The sequence below is a fragment of the Delphinapterus leucas genome, chromosome 6, assembly GCF_059928025.1.
Source record: "Delphinapterus leucas isolate spDelLeu-1000000601 "Yukka" chromosome 6, BTC_Dleu_Yukka2, whole genome shotgun sequence".
In the NCBI taxonomy this organism is placed as follows: Eukaryota; Metazoa; Chordata; class Mammalia; order Artiodactyla; family Monodontidae; genus Delphinapterus; species Delphinapterus leucas.
In genome coordinates, this window is record NC_143134.1 from 119,137,386 (window position 1) to 119,156,386 (window position 19,001).

A 19,001-nucleotide genomic window follows, 5' to 3' on the forward strand; every position below is an offset into this window, starting at 1 on the left:
GATCAGACGTGCTCGGCAGGGGTTGGGTAGCGCCGACCAGATGGGGGTGGAGGAGGCAGTGGGAAGAACCCACATCGGGAGTGCTGGTGCCTGGATTAGGTACTAACCTAGAATTTAGGTCCACCCAGGATTTAGACAGATCCTCCTCCCTGGGGTGCTATCTCCCCAAGTGTAAAAGTGAGTGTGTTGGAACAAGTTTTCTCCCTTATGCTAGTGACTTTTGATTGACTGCCTAGAGTGTGTTGAGAAGGATTCTGAGGCCGTATCTAGGCCACTGGTATGGGAGGGGCGTGTTTGCCATGTCTAGATGAGATGGCCCACGACGTCTGTTTGAGCCTGACAAGTCTGCTGCACTGTGAGCTTTCCGAGGGCCAGGATAGAACCTACGTTTGCAGCCAATACTTGGGCAGACCTTGAGGTCCACTCAGGTCTCCAGCCCTGGCATCTCGACAACTCCCTAAGCCTCTTCAAGGTGCTCAGCTCAGAGCAGAAATCCAGGGAGCTCAGGGCTCCCACTGGGGGGGGGTGGTACTGGGAATTCAGGTCCCCGTGTGGCCTGCGGATGTGCCTGGGAGGCTGCCTGGCAACACTCCCCAGTTCCCCAGCAAGCTGCTCCCAAGGATGCAGGCCCCTTGGGACCTCTGCTTCCTTTGTCTACACTGGCTGTGGCTGCCGGGAGGGGCCGGGGGCCCAGGGCTGGGTGCCTGGGACAGCACAACTGCTCTGACAAGCTCCTCCCCACCTGTCCACTCTCTGAACTACAGAGGCCCCACAGGTCAGCATCCACGCCCGGTCACAGCGCTTTTCCCAGGGCATGGAGATGAGGGTCAGCTGCTCGGCCTCTGGGTACCCTGCACCCCACATTTCCTGGAGCCATGAGGGTCATGCCCTGCAAGAGGACAGCAGGTGAGGGCTCAGGGCTTGGAGGTCTGGGACTGGCAACAGGTGGACTCCCAGGGGAGCTCTCTGAGCCTCAGTCTTCTTAACTATTAATATAAATGGGGGAGTAGCATTTGCCCTGCCTTCTTCCTGGGCTGATTTGAGGCTGAGGAGACACATCACTTGGGAAACATAACAGTGTGGGCTCAGGGGTCAGGAGCTACAGCTGCAGAATCCAACAGACCTGTACTTGAATTCTGCCTCTGCCATTCAGGCTGTGTGACCTTGGGCAAGTCACCATACCTTTCTGAGCCCCATGAATGAAAAAAGAACATATGTAAAGTGCTGAACACACAGCCTGGCACAGGGCAAGCGGTCAGGGTAGAATGGTGTCACCAGTGATGTCGTTAGTTAATTTGTTATTAATAAGGACTGGGGCAACCCCATGTGACCCGACCTAACCAGCCCCTTGCTGTTGAACACGTTTCATGGCACGACTCCAGAGTCCGCGTGGATGCCCAGGGAACCCTGATCATTCAGGGAGTGGCCCCAGAGGATGCTGGGAATTACAGCTGCCAGGCTGCTAATGACATTGGCACAGACGAGAAGACGGTCACCCTCTACTATGCAGGTACTCGGGTCAAGGGTATCTGCAGGAGAAGGATCTCCAGCCCATCCTCCCTCACTCCCTCCCATCCCCAGATACTTACTGAGCACCTACTTTGTGGCAGGCACTGGGGCTACAGCAGTGAACGCAGGGTCTCCATCCAGGTGGAGCTTATATTCTAATGGGGAGGCACAAAGCAAACATGCAAACAGATAAATGAGGTACTTTCAGATGGTGAAGATACTAGAACAAGCGCAGAGCAGGGTGGTGTGATGGAGTGACGTGCCCCTGGGCAGAGAGGGGAACGGCTGGTGCACACAGGACCAGACCCCTGCCGTAGATGGGAATGGGAACAACGTTCCAAGCAGAGGGATCGGGTGGGGCAAAAGCCTGGAGGTGGGAATGAGTCTGGGCTGCCCAAGGGGCTGCAAGGAGGCTGGCTGGAGTGAGGGGGCGGGGGCGGGGCAGGCAGCCCCTGTAGGGCCTTTAAGAACCTTGTAGGATTTCGGCTTTTATCTCAAGATCAATGAGGAACAAAACGGGGGGTTGGTCCCGGGAGTAACTGGCTTTGTAGAAACCAGCGGAGGCTACATCTTTCTGGGGTGACTGTCCCGGTTGGTGGGGGTTGGGGAGGAGGCAGGTGCTCAGCCCCACCTTGTCCCCGCCGCCCCTCCCCCAGCTGCATTCTCTCTCCAGGGAGTCTGTGGGTTGGTCCCCAATTCCCCGTCTGCTCCCCACACAGACCCACCGTCCGTCTCGGCCACGAATGCTGTGGTGCTGGCCGCCGTCGGGGAGGAGGCCGTGCTGGCGTGTGAGGCGTCCGGGGTGCCTCCGCCCCGGGTCATCTGGTATCGAGGTACACTGGGTGGGGGGAGCGGCCCGTGGGCGATCCCACTGGGGCCCTGGAGGGTCAGCTTTCCAGGACGGTCGTGGGGGGCACTCCGAATGGGGTGTCTGGAGAGAGAGGACCGTTTCTGGCAGCCCCACTCCCATCCCCAGGCCAGCGTCCACGCAGCTAATGCAGGTTGGCTCCGTGGTTAGGAGAAGGATCTAGAACAGACCTCGACTTGAATTCTGGCTCCCCTGGGTGACCTCAGACAAGTGACTTGGTATCTCTGAGCCTGCTTCCTTAGCTGGAAAGTCAAAGATAGGTGGTTGTATGAGGATTAAATGAGTCCACGTGTGCAAATTGTTTACCACGAGCCTGGCGCACGGGCAGGGCTCAGTGTTCTTAATGATGGTGACGATGGCGATGTGGTTATCTGAGAGCTAGCAGTAACGTTAAGAGGGCTGTTCTGAGGCTCTCCTGAGTTAACGAGTGTAGAGGGTTTTGTCTGTGCCAGACGCTGAGCTGGAGTTTGATTGAACAGGAGCTGCTCTTGCGCCCACACCAGTGGACCTGGGTCCTGGGGCTCCTGCCTCAGACTTTCCAGGGGCAGAACACTGGGCTCCTTCTCAAGCACAGGCACCTCCCACCTGGATGCACTCCAGCCTTTGCAGCACCTGTCTGTGATCTTGTCAGAGTCTCACCTTGACATTGACAGGCAGAGTTAGCTCAGAGTTTGAGCATTTTGTCCACGGTCACCAGCTAGTGGTGGCAGAGGCCTCAGGACTCCTTACTTTGTGCTCAGGTCACTGCCTGTGGTGGCTGAGAGCTCTACCAGCCCAGCCTGGGAGCCCCTTTATAAAGGGGGGATCTCTCAATGGAATGTTGCTCAGCCTTAAAAAGGAGTGAACTTCAAGCTGTACAATGATAAGAATACAGTTACCGCTTAAAAACGGTTACGATAATACATTTTATGAGTTTTATTTAAAATTAAATTAAATTTTTTCTTAATTTGACTCCTACGGCAAAGAAAAAGAAAAGAATGAAAAAGAAACAAAAACGAAAGAAAAAAAAGTCAGGCTCATAGCAGCTGCAGTGTAGAAACGTCCCCCTGCTTCTAATTTGCTGAATGGAGAAAAAAATCCTTTATTTATGATATTTTCAGAGACATTTGCTCTAGTGTGGTGTATTTAAGTAGTAAAAAAGTAAAAGGAAAAAAATTTTTCTTAGTTTGGAAAAAAGCAATGAAGTTTTGACACAACATAGATGAACCTCGAAAACATTATGCTAAGTGAAATAAACCAGACACAGAAGGACAAGTATTAAATGATTCCAGTTATTTGAGTGGAATCTCATATATGAGATGCCTAGAATATGCAAATTTATAGAGACGGAAAGGAGAATGGTGGTTGCCAGGGGCTGGGGGACGGGGAAATGAGGAGTTAGTGTTTAATAAGTAGGGTTTCAGTTTAAGAAGATGAAAAAGTTTTGTGGATGGGTGGTGGGAACGGTTGCATGACAATGTGAACGTACTTCATGCCACTGAATTGGACACTCAGAATGCTTTAAGTGGTAAAATTTTGTGTTATGTATATGTATGTAGCACAATTTTAAGTGTAAAATATTAAGTTGTAAAAAGAGTTCAGACTCAGCGTGGTCCCTCAGGCCTCAGGAGGGGGAGGCCTGGAGTTGGGGTGGGGGAACAGTGCACGAGGGAAATGAGAATAAGGCCTCAAAGAGGCAGAACTGGGGGGGAGAGTGGTCATCTCCGTGACCCTGGGCTCCTCCCAGAGCTGATCCAAGCCTCAGTCTGCACCTGAGCAGACGGTGGGGATCCAGGAGGGAGGCCCAGGCAAGGAGTTCTTGGGTGATGAGCCTGTCGCATGCAGGGGAACAGGCTGAGACTCACTCGTGGTCAACAAAGGAGCTCAGGGAACTGGACCCAAGGGTGCTGACTTTAAAATTGTGATAAAATTCGCCTAACATAACATTTACTGTCTTAACCATTGTTAGATATACAGTTCAGTAGCATTAAGTATATTTACATTGTTGTACAACCATCACCACCATCCATCTCCAGAACCCTTTACATTTAGCAAAACTAAAAATCTGTACTCATTAAACAATAGGGGTCCTGATTCTGGGGGAAATCCCTCCCTCACCCGCACCCCTCCAAGGTCTCTGCTTTGTGGAGTTGCAGGAACCCAGGGTCAGGAAGGCAGCCTGATACCCTGGCCTCCTGTGGTAACCATGGGTACCTGCCTGATGTTTTCTCATCTTTGGTCCAGAGGGTCTTGAAATGATTCTGGCCTCTGAGGGCTCCAGCTCTGGGATGCTGCGAATCCCGGTGGCTCAGGAGAGGGATGCTGGCGTCTATACCTGCCGAGCTGTCAATGAGTTGGGCGATGCCTCTGCAGAAATCCGGCTGGAGGTTGGACGTGAGTGTACACCTTGTCCCCACTTGCCCTGCCCCTCCTGCCTTCCCCCTTCCCCGTCCCCCACCACCTGCCCTATTTCTGAGCAGGGAGGAGAGAGTGGTACCACGTCGCCTGCCAGTGGGGAGTTTGCATCATTTGGATCCAGAGCACGTGGGATGGGGATTTTAGAGGGAGATGGTATATGTGTTACCTCTTGCTGTGTAACGAATTGCCTTAAAACTATGTGGCTTAAAACAATAAGCATCCATTGTCTCATGGTTCTGTGATTCTGGGAGTGGCTTTGCTGGGTGCTTCTAGCTCCAGGTGTCTCATGGGATAGCAGTTAATACCTTGGCCGGAGATGTGGTCATCTGAAGGCTTGACTGGGACTGGAGAATCCACCCCTAAGTTCACTCATGTGGCTGTTGGCAGGAGGCCTCTGTTCCTTACCCAGATAGGCTTCTCTAGAAGGCTTCTTGTGACATGGGTTTTCCCAGAGAAAGTGAGTCAAGAGGGATAGAGATAGAGATAATGTCCAAGGTGGAAGCTGCAGTCTTTATAAGCAGTCGCAGTCTTGGAAGTGACATACCATCACTTCTGCTATATTCTGTTGGTCACACAGACCAACACTGGTATGTGGTGAGTGGGAGGGACCACTCAAGTGTGAGAATCCCAAGAGGCAGCGGTCACTGCCCATCACAGAGATAGTTTGGTTCCAGCATGGGTGTCGTCATCCCTGAGACCTGAGTTCCAGTCTTGTCTTCATCACTTACCATCTATGTGCTTTGGTCAAATCATTGACCCTCAGTTTCCCCATCTGTAAAATGGAGCTGACCATACTACTTCCTTTGTTGGGTGGCTGTGAGGCTTCAGTGAAATCAGATACACAATGCTCAGCACAGGGTTTGGCCCATTGTGAGTGCTTAATAAAGGGAGAAGCTATTATCCCCTTTTTACAGATGGGAGGTTTGAAGTCTTCTGTGGCTGGTACATGGCCTTGGCTGTGATTGTCATGATGTCTAAGTTCCAGGCCTGGATCCTGGGCACTGGGAATTGCTCGGAAGTTGTGGGCACAGCTCCTTGGCGTGCTGAGCCGGAGCAGATTGTACTCTGAGGGTTGACTGTGGCCATGACGGGAAAGACAGGTGCTGGGAGTTCTAGGGAAGTGCAGTGAGGCTCAATCGGGAGGGTCTGGCCCTGGGGGAGATGGTGCCAACTCAGGCTTGGGGATCCTCCCCATCTGTTCCATCAGCTATTCCTCCAACATGTGGTCACCTTGTAGCCAGGCCCTGTGCCCCAGACCCTGTGTTGGGGCTACAATGGCATCTGCCTTTGTGTTGTTCTTGGTGTCCAGAAGAGAGATGGTAAACAGACCATTAGAATACTCAGTGTACTGAGAATTTGGAAGTGGCATCCTTGGGTCCTGTGCCCAGAGAAGGGGGCTAAGCCAGCAGTGGAGGCCGGGAAGGCTTCTTGGAGGAGGTGATGTCTAAGCTGAACCCAGAAACAGTCAGGTGACGAGCTGGGGAACAGTGTTGCAGGCAGAGGGAACAGTGTTCCAAGCAGAGGGAACAGCATGTGCCGATCTCCCCATGGCAAGAGGAGTAAGGCAGCGAGTGAGGCACAGAGAGGGTGGGGAGGGGATGCCGGGGCAGCTGCCCAGTTGTGGGTCACTCCCGGCCTTGGGCTAGGGAGCCTGGTGGAGTTTGGGCTTTGTTCTGTGGAGGCGGTAAGAGGTTTCTAAGGAGGAGATTGATGTGCTCAGACTTTCCCTATCTAGAGTGCACTGTGTGGCTGAGCTCTTGGGTGGGGTGGGGTGGGTATGGAAAGCCACAGGCCTAGAGCCTGATAATAAAAATATAATAAGTCTTCCATGAAATCTGCCACGTGCCGGGCCAGCGCTAAGCACATTTCATGTACTAGCATATAATCCTCATAACAACCTTTTGAGATGGATTCTACATTATCCCTTTTATAGATGGAAAAAACGAGGCACAGAGAGGTTAAGTGCCTTGCCCAAAGTCACACAGCTGGTGAGTGGCAGAGCTGAGATCTGAGCCCAGGGTCCGGGCCTTTAGCCCCTGGACTTGATCCTGATGCTCCCAGCAAGGAGGGCTTGGATGTTGCTTCCCCACTGTGAGCCTCGGGCTCCTCACCTGCAAGATATTTCTGGATGTTGTGTGAGTGAGAGATAAGAAAGGCCTCAGACACAATGGGCTCTGAAAAATGTCACTGTCATTGTGATTAGTCAGTAGGTTCTGGGTGAGCAGAGAGGGTGCTCCAGGGAGGGCTGCCCTTGGCATTGTTACAAGCAGTCATCCTTTGCTCTGTGTCTAATTTCTGTCCAGCAAAACCTTATTTCTTTGGGGCCCAGGCTGACATGCCTGTTCCTTCACTTGTTAGCCATTGGTCTTGGGGCCATTTCCCCAGGTGAGAGGTGGGGGGGGGGATGGCTGGCATCCCAGAGGCAGGCTTCTGGGGCACGGGGCCACTGGTGGCCTCTGGCCTTGAGGTCAGGGACGGCATGGACAGTGGCCCAACACCTGTGTGTCTGGGGCGAGCTGGCCTGGCAGCAGTGGTGGGAAATTCAATTTCCTGCCCATCTGGGTGGCAGCTGTGTTGCAGCCTTCCTGGCCAGGCTGGCAGAGCCTGCCAGGGCTGAGAACGCGTGGGCACTGTGCCCACTTCCTGCTGTTCAGCTGGGAACTGGCTTCCTGGTGGTATTTGTGGCACAGGGAGGATGGCAGCCTCCTCCTGTACTGCCAGCAGGTGCCTTATTTGTGGACCAAGCCTGCGAGGTGATTTTGCATCCCCTCTGGACCTGGCATTTGGCTGATAAGAGTCCTGGATCAATGTCCTGGTCCTGCTGCTTGTTTGGCCAAGTTATTTACCTTTCTGAGCCTCACTTTCATCATCTCTAAAATGGGGATGATACTGATAGAGGCTGTTCACAAGGTCCTTGAGAGATTTAATGAGATAATGTGCTTCACTCAGGGCTTGAATAGAATACCTAATCAATACACGGCCTGTGGGCTGGACCAGGCTGACAAGGGCCTGGCGAGGCAGAGTGAGGCGGAGTGATTATCACACGGCTGTCGGCACCGCTCCTGGAGCTCAGTGATCTCTCTATTACTTTTTTTTTTTTTTTTTTTTTTTTTTTGGCCACGCCACTCAGCGTTCGGGATCTTAGTTCCCTGACCAGGGATCGAACCCATGACCCCTTCAGTGGAAGTACAGACTGAGTCTTAACCACTGGACTGCCAGGGAAGTCCCACTCTTTCTATTACTTTAAAACTGCCCTGAGCTAAGTTCCCTTTGCCCTGCTGGATTCCTCTCTAAATGGGTGTTCACTCAGCCCTCTTTCTATCCTCTCATTTTAGTCTCTGCTTCTTATTCCCAACTCGGAAGCCCCTGATTGCTGGGTGAGTGAGCAGGGGAGCTGGGGGTGTGCTTTTGTGGGAGCAAAGACTCTCTGGCTAGCCTGGGGGAGCAGGAGAGAAGCAGAGCTGGGCTATGTGGCCAGTGTGGTCAGTATCTGGGTGGCTTCTCTATCAGGCACAACAGGCAAGGGCCCAGAGCCCGTGATACTTTTAGGGCTGCTGGACAGGGCTCTGATTTTATTGCCATCAGAAGAAAACAGTGAAGAATAATAAATAGATTAAAAACGAATCCGGATTGTGTTTGTCTTTATAAACAGTCATAAAATATCATTTAAAATATTTTTTTAGGGGACTTCCCTGGTGGCGCAGTGGTTGAGAGTCCGCCTGCCGATGCAGGGGACGCGGGTTCGTGCCCCGGTCCGGGAAGATCCCACATGCCGCGGAGCGGCTGGGCCCGTGAGCCATGGCCACTGAGCCTGCGCGTCCGGAGCCTGCGCCCTGCGATGGGAGAGGCCACAACAGTGAGAGGCCCGCGTACCGCAAAAAAACACACAAAAAACCAAAACTTTTTTAGGGAGGAAAGTCATCCTGCAGCCCTGGCCAATGGGGCTGTGGCTCCAGGCTCGACTGAATGATCTTTCTATGGGGAAAGGAGTCTTCCCGGGAGGCAGATGTGGAGGCCATCCCCAGCGTTGTCTCATTCACAGATACCCTGGAATTCCCTCTAAATGCAGGGCAGGGCCTGAGGCCAGCCTCTCCCGTGGCCACCCTGCCTGTCTACACAGACTTTGGGCCTGAGATGCCCTCCGTCTTCTGACCGAACTGAGTCAGGACTGATTGAAACTCTCCTTCCTGAGCTGGTGCATCCCCACCAGCTCTGCCCCACCGCTCTGAGCCACAGGAACCGGGGGGATGGTGGAGGAGGCTGGGGGGCTACGGGGTCTTCAGACAATGGTAAAGAGTCCTGGAACTTTCAGATACTGGAACCAGGGTGAAAATAGTTATACCTCTTTCTGGTTGGGGAACTGAGACTCAGAGTGGTCAAGGGGTTCATCCACGATGCCCAGTGCGGCAGGGGCAGCAGGGGGGCCCTGCCCAGGCTTCAGGCCTTCAGGCTGGTGTCCCTTGCCCTGGGGCCCAAGTAAGAGGGAGGGACGGCATCACCTCTGTCAATTTCACTTTGCTGGGAAATCCCTGGGGGTGGAGGGAGTGGCCCAGCAATGCTGTTAAAGGAAGTCTCAGCTTTGGCCACACCCTCCTGTCCTGCCCCCTCCCAGCCTGGTGGCTGGCGTCCTTGGTGGGGCTGTTCTGTCTTCCGTGGTGTTCCGGTTCCCCCGCACAGAGCTGCGTCCCCGCAAAAGCGCTGCAGCTGTCAGGTGATGAGACCTGTGCCTCTCCAGGGAGCACGGCAGCTGTTGTGATGTCTGGCTGCCTCTGGGCACTCGCAGCTCCTGACCCGGAAACCTGTCCAAGGTCAAGGCAGAAAGGGCTGTCCACGGGGAAATCTGGTGGCTGTGAGGCCAGCTCACGATCCCTCCCAGCCGAAGGTCACCTGAGTCTGTGAGGAGGGGCCTTCGAGCCTGAAAGCAGAGGCGGCTGAGCCTTGCGATGGGACCCTGGAAAGGGCGTGGGGCTGGGAACCCGTCCCCACACCCAACATGCTGCAGGATCAGGGTGGGCCCCGCCCCTCCCTCGGGCTTCAGTCTCCCATCTGCACAATGAGGAGACCAGAGGACCTTCAGCTCTGGTGTACAGGGTTCTGAGGTCCCGCCTTATTTGGGGGACTTCAATGAGGAGCAGGGGGATGGCTGCACAGGAGACGGAGTCACAGCTTTCTGGGCAGGATGTGAGTCGGGATTCACCTCTGAAAGAAGATGGAAGAGATGCCAGGTTACCCCTGAGTACTAGGGGGTACCAGGTGCGGTGGCTGAGAGCCTGGGTCTTAGCAGCAGCCAGACCTAGGCTCTGATCCCAGCTCTGCCACTGACTTTGAGCTGCACCTGGGGCAGGTTCCTTAATCTCTCTGATCCTCAGTTTCCCCATCTGTAAAATGGGGTTGTGATAATATCCACTTCATGAGTTTATTGAGGCCATGAATGAACTCTAAAAGCACCATCACCATGCTTGTCACTTAGTAGGTTTTCCAAATGCTACCCTTTGTACATGTTATTTGCTTACTATTATAAGTCAGCTGTCCTCTCTCAGGGGAGGAATTCAGGACGAGGCCTGCCTGGAGGAGGGAGGTTTGAGCTGTGCCCTGTCGTGGGCTGGGCAGAGCTGGGGAGGCAGGCTCTGGGGGTACCTGGTCCTGGAGCTGAGCCACGGCTCTGCTCAGGATGGGAAGAGGGGAATAGCAAAGCTCTGCCCCCGGGACCGAGGCTCTGCAGGACCAGTGACGCCATCTGAGGCACCTGGATGGAAGACTTTCTTGGATTCTGAGCCGAGGCAGCTGCCAGGCCCCAAATGAGGAAGAAAAGCAACTCGCGGGTGGTGTCTGAGGTTGGGTCCAAGACTGTCTTCCTCCTTGCAGTGATTTTCCAAGTTGTGCTTCTATCTCCCTGGAACTTCCCTACTCCCTGAGGCCAAGAGGGAAATTTGATGTCATGATTTGGATGGATGGGGGAGATTTCTGGGGAGAGACAGCAAGAACAAAAGAGGTGGAGGTTTTTCCACAATGCTGGACGCAATGGGTTCAAAACAGGCCGGAGACCTTCCTGGTTGCGGGTCTGGGGACAGGGACCTGAGGACAGTGCCCAGAAGCCACAGGGAACAGGGCCTGGACCTGTCTGGCATTGGACCTGCTTCTGGCCAGCAGAAAGGTGGAAAGGATCGTGAGCTTCTGTTTTGGGAAATAACCTATTTCCATGCCCGCCCCCCTCCCAATCATAAAAGTAAGACAATGCTTAGAAAAAATGTTTGGAAGAAACACTACAAACCATTAACAGTGGTTACCTTGTGGAAGGGCATGGGATTTAGAGTGCGTGGAGCAAAAGTTAAGGAGGTAAATCCTCGTGTGTTGCTTGGATTTTTTTTTTTGCTTGGATGTTTTATAACTCAGGTCAGCAGGGCTGCCCTTGTTTGCATCTGTTATCCTGGTGTAATTATTAATATGGCTCTTTTCACTCTTAAGTGTCCCATTTGGACCATAAAGTATAAGATCAAGTTCTTTATAGGCTTCTTTTGATTTTGTAGTAGAGATTTATGTGCTTCTTACAACACGTTCAACAGCAGAGAAGGATGAAGCATGGTAAAGATGAGCTAGAACCTCCCACGAAGTTGGCTCTTTGGCAAATCGTTGCCGGAGTCTAGGAGACCCGTGAAAGGAAGCCCCCGTGGCCCAGGAAGAGGGCAAGGGAGGTGACGCGCAGAGCTGGTGGGGCTCCTGTGGCTGAGGGTGACTTGCAGCCCCTCTGAGGTGGGCTTCCCAGGAGGTGCAAAGAGCAGAAGCAGGAATGTTGCTCCCCCGTATGGCTGGGCAAAGCGGGGTCCCTGAGACCCCACGTAGGGTGTGAGGACTTCACCCTGCCAAAGGGCACTTGCTCTCCTCATCCTCAGGAGCTCTTCAGGGTGGACTTGCCAAACTCAAGTTGGCCCCGGGAGCCCTGGATATGAGTCAGGTTCATGAGGGCGCGGCTGGAAGAGGGAAACGCCCCCAGCGACCAGAGGGGAGGCAGAGGCCTCCGAACAGTGCCCTGGGGGCTGGGTGAGGCTGACCGCTCACCTCCCTGCAGATGCGCCCCAGCTGACAGAGCTGCCCCAGGATGTCACCGTGGAACTGGGGAGGAGCGCCCTCCTGGCGTGCCGGGCCACGGGCCGCCCGTCCCCTATGGTCACCTGGCGCCGTGGAGATGGCCAGCCACTGGGGCCCGGGCAGGGCAGCACGACTGGGCGACCCGATTCAGGAGTGCTGTTCTTTGAAAGTAAGAGATTGGGGCTGAGGGAGGGTGGGCCGGGGAGACAGAATGGCTTCCGACACCCTCAGCCCCCAGACTGGGTGGCCGGGAGCAGGGCCCTGACCCCCAGTGCTGACCATAGGTCAGGCTGTTGCAGGGTCATATTTCAGTTGGGTGACTCTGGTCACGTCACCCCACTACTCTGCACTGGTCACAATAGTGACAATGACAATACGCAGCACCTGGGTTTAGTAACAGGCCACCTGAAGGAGCTATTGCGTGAATAGCACACGTAAATCCCTTAGCACAGTTCCTGACACGTAGTGTCATACGTGGTAACCATCGTCCTCACCACCGTCACCACCATCCTCACCATCACCACCACCACCACCACCACCACCATCGTCCTCACCACCGTCACCATCGTCACTACTACAGCTCCTATTTACTATGTGCCAGGCCGATGCTGAGCACTGTGTTTGCATTATCTACTGACCCCTCCCAGTCACACTGCAGCGTGCACTTATTGATAAGTTATCCCCATGCTACACAGGAACAAGCCGAGGCCTTCTCACCCTTCCAAGGACTGGCTGTATCCCCCATCCCTCTCCTCCCTGCCATCCCAGCCCTCCTACCTAACCTCCGCAGGGCCAGACTGTGACAAGGGCGCGTCTGCACCTGGGGAGCTGGAGCCTGTGGGGGCTGGAGCCGTGGTGTGCTCTGACAGTCAGCCCTGCCTCTTTCCTGCCCCTCAGGTGTGATTCCTGAAGACCAGGCCCCGTATGTCTGTGAAGCTCAAAATGTCTTCGGGAAGGTCCAGGCAGAGGCCCACCTCCTTGTGACTGGACATGGTTCGCTGGTGGATCTGGAGAGGAGGGTTTGGGGGGGACACCAGGCACCCTCAGAGACACCCCCCCCATGACTGCCCATCCTTTGGGACAGGTGTGTCCACAGCCAGGTTCTCCAGGAGGAGCATCTGGACCCCTACTTCCTGGGCAGTGTGCCCCAAGAAGTGCGCCCTTTGACCCTTAGGGTCTCCAATCCTGATGCTTCCACTGGTTCCCTGGGGAGGAGACAGTGGGGAGTGGGGGCCTCTGTCCCCCGGATGCCCACCCACAGGAGTCTCGTGTACCCACACTGTCTCCTCTCCCGATAGCACCTCCACAGATCGCCAGCAGTGCCTCCACCGTCCGGGTGCTGGAGAGGCAGCCCGTGTCCCTGCCCTGCATCATCCTGGCTGGGAGGCCCCGCCCCGAGAGGCGCTGGCTCAAGGCTGGCCAGCCCGTGAGTGCAGGGCCCCTCTGGGTGCAGGGGAGGAGGGCGCTGTCACGTTCACACCTCGGTCTCTGCTTTGCGGTTTCCCTGTTTTGGAATGTCCTCTTCCTTCCTGCTTCTTTCCAGAACCTTCTCTGATAACGCACTGATAGCATCCTTCACCCTCTAGAGTCCTTGGCCAGAGGAGCTTGTGCATCATTAGTGCTGTGGGCGGGGGCACAGACGCAATGCGTTCGTCACCCCCGTTCGGATGATTCCAGGGCAGAGACGTGACCTGAGCAGCTGAGCATCTGCCCCGGCTCCCTGGCACACTGCTGGGTGCACAGGGGCTGCTTCGCCCATTCCCATCCATTTGGTTTTCTTTATTTCCCTCTATTTCCTTTCCGCCATTCACTCCTTTGCCTCTCCCTTTTCCTCCATCCTTCTGGCCTATCCTCAGACATCCCGCGGTCCTTGTGTCTTGTCGCCCCAGCAGACAGCAGACGCTGGACACCCAGAGAGGCAGTGACTATGTGACCAGGTGGCTGCCCTGGTCCCGGGCCTGTTGTTCCAGTCCCTGATGCAGTGCAGACAGGGTCCAGCTCCTGGAGCAGGGAGGCTTTGCCGAGGCTGCTCGAGTGGGTGACTCCTTCCGCAGCCTGTGTAATTAGATATGACCCCGAGGAGGACCCTGCCTGGGCACGTAGGCTGGGGCGGTGAGGAGCCTTCCTCAGTAGAATCCGATGGGCACGTGGGGAGGGGTGGCCCTGGGCCTTGTCCACACCAGGACAGGAAGTGGCTGGAGACGCAGAGCTCGTTTAGTTCAGTGGGGATACTGGGTGGACCTGCGCCTGCCCAGCTGCCGAGTGCAAGGAGCAGAGCCCCCCTCAAGCTCACTCAGCCTGAAAGGGCCTGGTACCGAGATAGCCCAGGAGCCTCTCCCGGAACCGGAGTGCAGAATGTGAGGTTGGGTTCGTGGAACAGGGACAGGGAGGCTTAAAGCGGGCTCAGGCCTGGTGGAAAGGTTTTGGGGCCCCTCACCAAGGATGGACTGGCTGGACATCTTTTTTTTTTTTTTTTTTTTTTCTTTTCTTGCGGTACGCGGGCCTCTCACTGTTGTGGCCTCTCCCATTGCGGAGCACAGGCTCTGGATGCGCAGGCTCAGCGGCCATGGCTCACGGGCCCAGCCGCTCCGCGGCATGTGGGATCTTCCCGGCCCGGGGCATGAACCCGTGTCCCCTGCATCAGCAGGCGGACTCCCAGCCACTGCGCCACCAGGGAAGCCCCTGGACATCTTTATAGAGGTTGCCCCAGGCCCCATTCTGGACCAGCGCCACCTGCCCCACCCCAGTCCTGATGGGGACAGACGTGGGCACCCATCAGGAGTGGCTTTCTCTGCTTCTCTCTCTGGGACCACATCTGATGCGGCCACACCTCTGCTCCGCTCTGCATGGCTCTGTTCTCTCCCCACAGATGGGTTGTCCTTCCTCTCTGTGGCCTCAGTGTGCAAGGGCCTTGGAGCTTCAGCCCCGACTTAGTAAAGGCTCTGGCTCCAACCCTGCACTCCTGGGAGAGGCTCCCATCAGTCCCCTTGGGTCAGGTGTCTTGCCCTGGACCAGTTGGCCCCGGGAGAGTGGGGTCAGCGGGGGGCCGGGGGTCGGGCCCACCTGGCCCTGAGGGTCTGTGGGGGGGTGGATGAATATCAGGGAAGGGGTAGGAGCATCACCGCCCCCCCCCAGATTCCCCCACCCTCTCCAAACCCCTGGCCTCTCGGTCCAGGCTGCTCCCTGCTGGCCTGGTGGGCGGTGAGGTTTCTGGGGTGCTCCCTCTCAGCTGGCTCTGAGTGGGGCCCTCGGCCCAAGCTGGTGCTTCCTCGCCCTCACCAGCTCCCACCGGGCAGCCAGCATTCCGTCCGAGCAGATGGCAGTCTCCACCTTGACCAGGCGCTGTTGGAGGATGCAGGGAGGTACACCTGTTTGGTCAGCAACACGGCCGGCTCTCAGCACAGGGACGTGCGGCTGGTTGTCCAGGGTGAGTCCCGGGGTGGTGGGGGCAGGATGCGATGGGGGAGGGCACCCGGGGGGAGCTTGACCTTGAACATCTCTGTTTAGACAAATTGCACAAATAGTACATACTCGCTGTAGGAAATTTAGAGATTGGACAACCCCCCCCCACACACACAAAAAAACCCCAAACAAAACCAACCAAACAAAAAGCAACCTCCCTTAATACCAGTAGCTAAGAAGAACCAGAATAATTTTACGTTTTGGTGTGTATCTTTCATACTTTATACACACATGAGTTTGCACATGTACATATACACACACTGTATATATTTATATAATATATACATTATATATACTCTTTAGATATGTTGCATATAAATTATTTTTGCATGATATATATTCTTTATATAAATTAGGTATAAATCCTTTGTGTACACATACATAGAAATAGTTAGAAACCAACTGGAACCAGGTAATATTACTGTCTTGCAACCTGAGTGTTTCTTGTGACAATATTTTATGACTCTTTTCTGTCAGTAATACTCAGAAGCAGTGGATTAAGGCTGCATGTCCCCTGTTTGGATGAGCCAGGAGTGTCTAACCTGTCCCCTAGTGTCCTGTTTCTCACCAGCATGAACACCTGGGGATAAACATCCTCATGCTTGGGCTTCCCTGGTGGCGCAGTGGTTGAGAGTCCGCCTGCCAATGCAGGGGACACGGGTTCGTGCCCCGGTCCAAGAAGATCCCACATGCCGCGGAGCGGCTGGGCCCGTGAGCCATGGCCGCTGAGCCTGCGCGTCTGGCAACAAAAAAATCCTCATGCTCCACCTCTGCCCACGTGACCAATTCTTTCCCTAGGATAAAGTATCGTTGTGGAATTGAGTTTTGACTCACAGAGATTGCACATTTTTAAGGCTTTTCGTGTATTTTGCCCAGTTACTTTCCCACCCACAGCGTTGGAGAGTCCCTGTTTCCCTTCACCCACCCACCAGGTACCACCGTTCTTTTTAACAAGAAGTTTAAACAAGAAGTTTAAACTAAGTCTGGTTATGTTTTGTCATTTACCGCATATGTTAATATCCTCTTTTTGTTTGTTTCACTTGTTTTATTAAAACCCCGAGGGATGAGCGGGAAGAACTCATCATTCCCCATTTTGTAGAGGAAAACTGAGGTGCAGAAGAGGCTGGGTTTAGAACCCAGCTGTCCTGTCTCCTCATAATTCCAATGAATAAGAGCGATCAAAGGTTGGGCATGTGTCATGTGCCAGACCTCTGAGAGGTTGTGTGCAGGTTTCACTTAATTTTCCTAACTGCTCCAAGAGGTGGGTTTAAAAGACTCCACGCTTCTTTGACGTTAAGGAAGCTGAGGCTCCGAGATGGAGGTAACTCACCAAGTCACAGGATCAGCAGAGGCTGCCTCTGTAGAAAGCCTCACCCCCTAACTTCCCACCCTGCCGCACAGCCTCCTCTGTGCAGTGGCGATCCAGCCCGTCTCTCTTGGCTAATTTCATTTCCGTTCAACAAATGCTAATCGACTTGCTGGCTTTTGCCACCTGGGAAAATCCAGAAGGGCATTTCCCACCCTAAAGGAACTGAGTGTTACCGTCAGAGCCCTTGGCCTCTGGCTTTCCCTCCGGGTTCTGGTTTTTCCATGCCCGTTTCCCCCTCCCCTGCTCCTCTTGGAGACATCCCCCACTCCCGCCCTGTTTTAATGCCTGCAGATCTGGATGGCGCCCAGGACAGATTTTGCACTTGTTTTCAAGTTCACTGTGTCCTGTGAACACTATTTTCTGCCGTTTCTCATCCGTCCATCCCCAGAGAGTGAGCAGGGAATTAGGGTTAATTTAGCTTTTTAGCTGACCAAGGAATATGGGTACCAAAAGATTAAGTGGTTTATCCAAAGTCCCATAGTTAAGAAACGGTACAACTTGTTCCTAAACACAGGCTGCCCTATATCTGGGGCATGAATTTACAGCAGTGGTGGCTGTCTTCTTCTGTTAAAATTGTTTTGTTTTTTTTTTTAAATCATGATAAAATAGGGACTTCCCTGGCAGTCCAGTGGTTAAGACTCAGTGCTTCCACTGCAGGGGGCACGGGTTCGATCCCTGGTCGGGGAACTAAGATCCCACATGCCACATGGCATGGCCAAAAAATAAAAAAAATTTAACAATCATGATAAAATATACATAATGTAAAACTTACCATTTTAACCATTTTAAAGCCTACAGTTTAGTGGCATAAATTAAGTGGCATAAGTGGCATTCACATTGTTGTACCACCAGGTTCGTTTGCCCAATGCACAGCAAGCCAAAGGGCTGAGACGCCGAGGTTTGCAGCGGAGAAAGGATGTGTTCACAAGGCAGCCAAGCGAGGAGACAGGAGAACAAGCCTCAGGTCCACCTCCCCAAAGCCCGGGGGCTTGGGGTATTTATGGGATAAGGAAGCAGGGTGGTCTTAGGCGTGGGGAAAGGTGATCGCAGGTAGGGAAAAGGTGAGGTAATGAGTGTTCTGTGTGGCGTATCTGGGTTACTTGCTTCTTCATGGGATGCATGTTCAAAAATGGAGGCGCCTAGCATGATCTGACGGCGGGGTCCTTGGCCCTCTGATGCAGGCCCAGTTTTAGGGCCTGTGGTCCCAACCAGTCTTAGCTGGCTTGAGCTCGAACTAGACACCAAGTTCCTGGAAAACAACTCAGACAAACATCTTATTGTTTAGGCTACATGAAGCTTGGAGGGTCTGCAATTTGCAACGAACTAACAATTAAGGGAGCTTGCTAAGTGAAGGCGGCTCAAGCAGAGGGGTTGTTAGCAAGCTGTAAGAGGAGCCAGGAATTTCTGTTAATCCCATGGGGCACAGTTTCAGGATGGGTTTTTTTAACCCTATAGGGCACGGTTTCACAACCATCACCACCATCCATCTCCAGAACTTTTTCACCTTCCCAAACTGAAACTCTGTACCCACCAATTCCCCGTTTCCCCCTCCCCTAGCCACTGGCCACCACCATTTTGCTTCCTGTCTCTATGAATTTGCCTGTTCTAGGTATCTTGTGTAAGTGGAATCATACAGTATTTGTCCTTCTGTGTCTGGCTTATTTCACTTAGCGTAATATTTTCAAGGTGCCTCCGTGTTGTAACAGGTATCAGATGTTTATTCCTTTTTAAGGCTGAATAATATTCCATACGTACACACCACATTCTGTTTATCCATCACCCTCTGTTTGGATTGTTTCCACCTTTTGGCTGTTGTGAATAATGCTGCTATGAACTTTGGTTTATGAAATTGGTTTGTTTTTAAAAGTGCCACCTAGAATCCAGCCCACTGCCACCCACCATATCACCAATGAAGGTGTTCCAGCCTCTCTCCCCTGTGTAGCCTCAGGAGTGCCCACCCCTACCGTCACCTGGACCAAGGTAGGTGAAGCCTGTTACCACAAAGGTAACCAGAGAGGTAGGCCCAGTGCATCATGGGAAGAGGAATGATGCAAATCGCCGTGGGGTGTGGGCTCTGCTGATGTCACCTGTGACTCTACCACAGGAAACCAATGCCCTGGCCTCCAGGGATCCCCACTACAATGTGAGCAAGGATGGTACCCTGGTCATCGCCCGGCCATCTGCCCAGGATGCAGGGGCCTATGTCTGCACAGCCACCAACGCCGTGGGCTTCTCCAGCCAGGAGATGCAGCTTTCTGTCAACAGTGAGTGATGGCTGCCCCTGTCCCGGGAGAGGGGCTTGGCAGGCAC

General features: G+C 53.8%; 1 protein-coding gene across 1 annotated transcript in view; it reads left to right on the plus strand.

Annotated features, from left to right (window-relative positions):
- The window catches only part of HMCN2 (hemicentin 2), a 156,346-nt gene that overhangs the window by 38,694 nt on the left and 98,651 nt on the right, over positions 1 to 19,001 (plus strand). The window contains exons 12-21 of the mRNA XM_089913870.1: positions 765 to 906; positions 1,383 to 1,510; positions 2,229 to 2,342; positions 4,601 to 4,750; positions 11,841 to 12,029; positions 12,758 to 12,875; positions 13,151 to 13,286; positions 15,143 to 15,287; positions 18,559 to 18,671; positions 18,796 to 18,955. Coding sequence (XP_089769996.1) covers positions 765 to 906; positions 1,383 to 1,510; positions 2,229 to 2,342; positions 4,601 to 4,750; positions 11,841 to 12,029; positions 12,758 to 12,875; positions 13,151 to 13,286; positions 15,143 to 15,287; positions 18,559 to 18,671; positions 18,796 to 18,955 — 1,395 coding nt within the window. The remainder of the gene's footprint in view (positions 1 to 764; positions 907 to 1,382; positions 1,511 to 2,228; positions 2,343 to 4,600; positions 4,751 to 11,840; positions 12,030 to 12,757; positions 12,876 to 13,150; positions 13,287 to 15,142; positions 15,288 to 18,558; positions 18,672 to 18,795; positions 18,956 to 19,001) is intronic.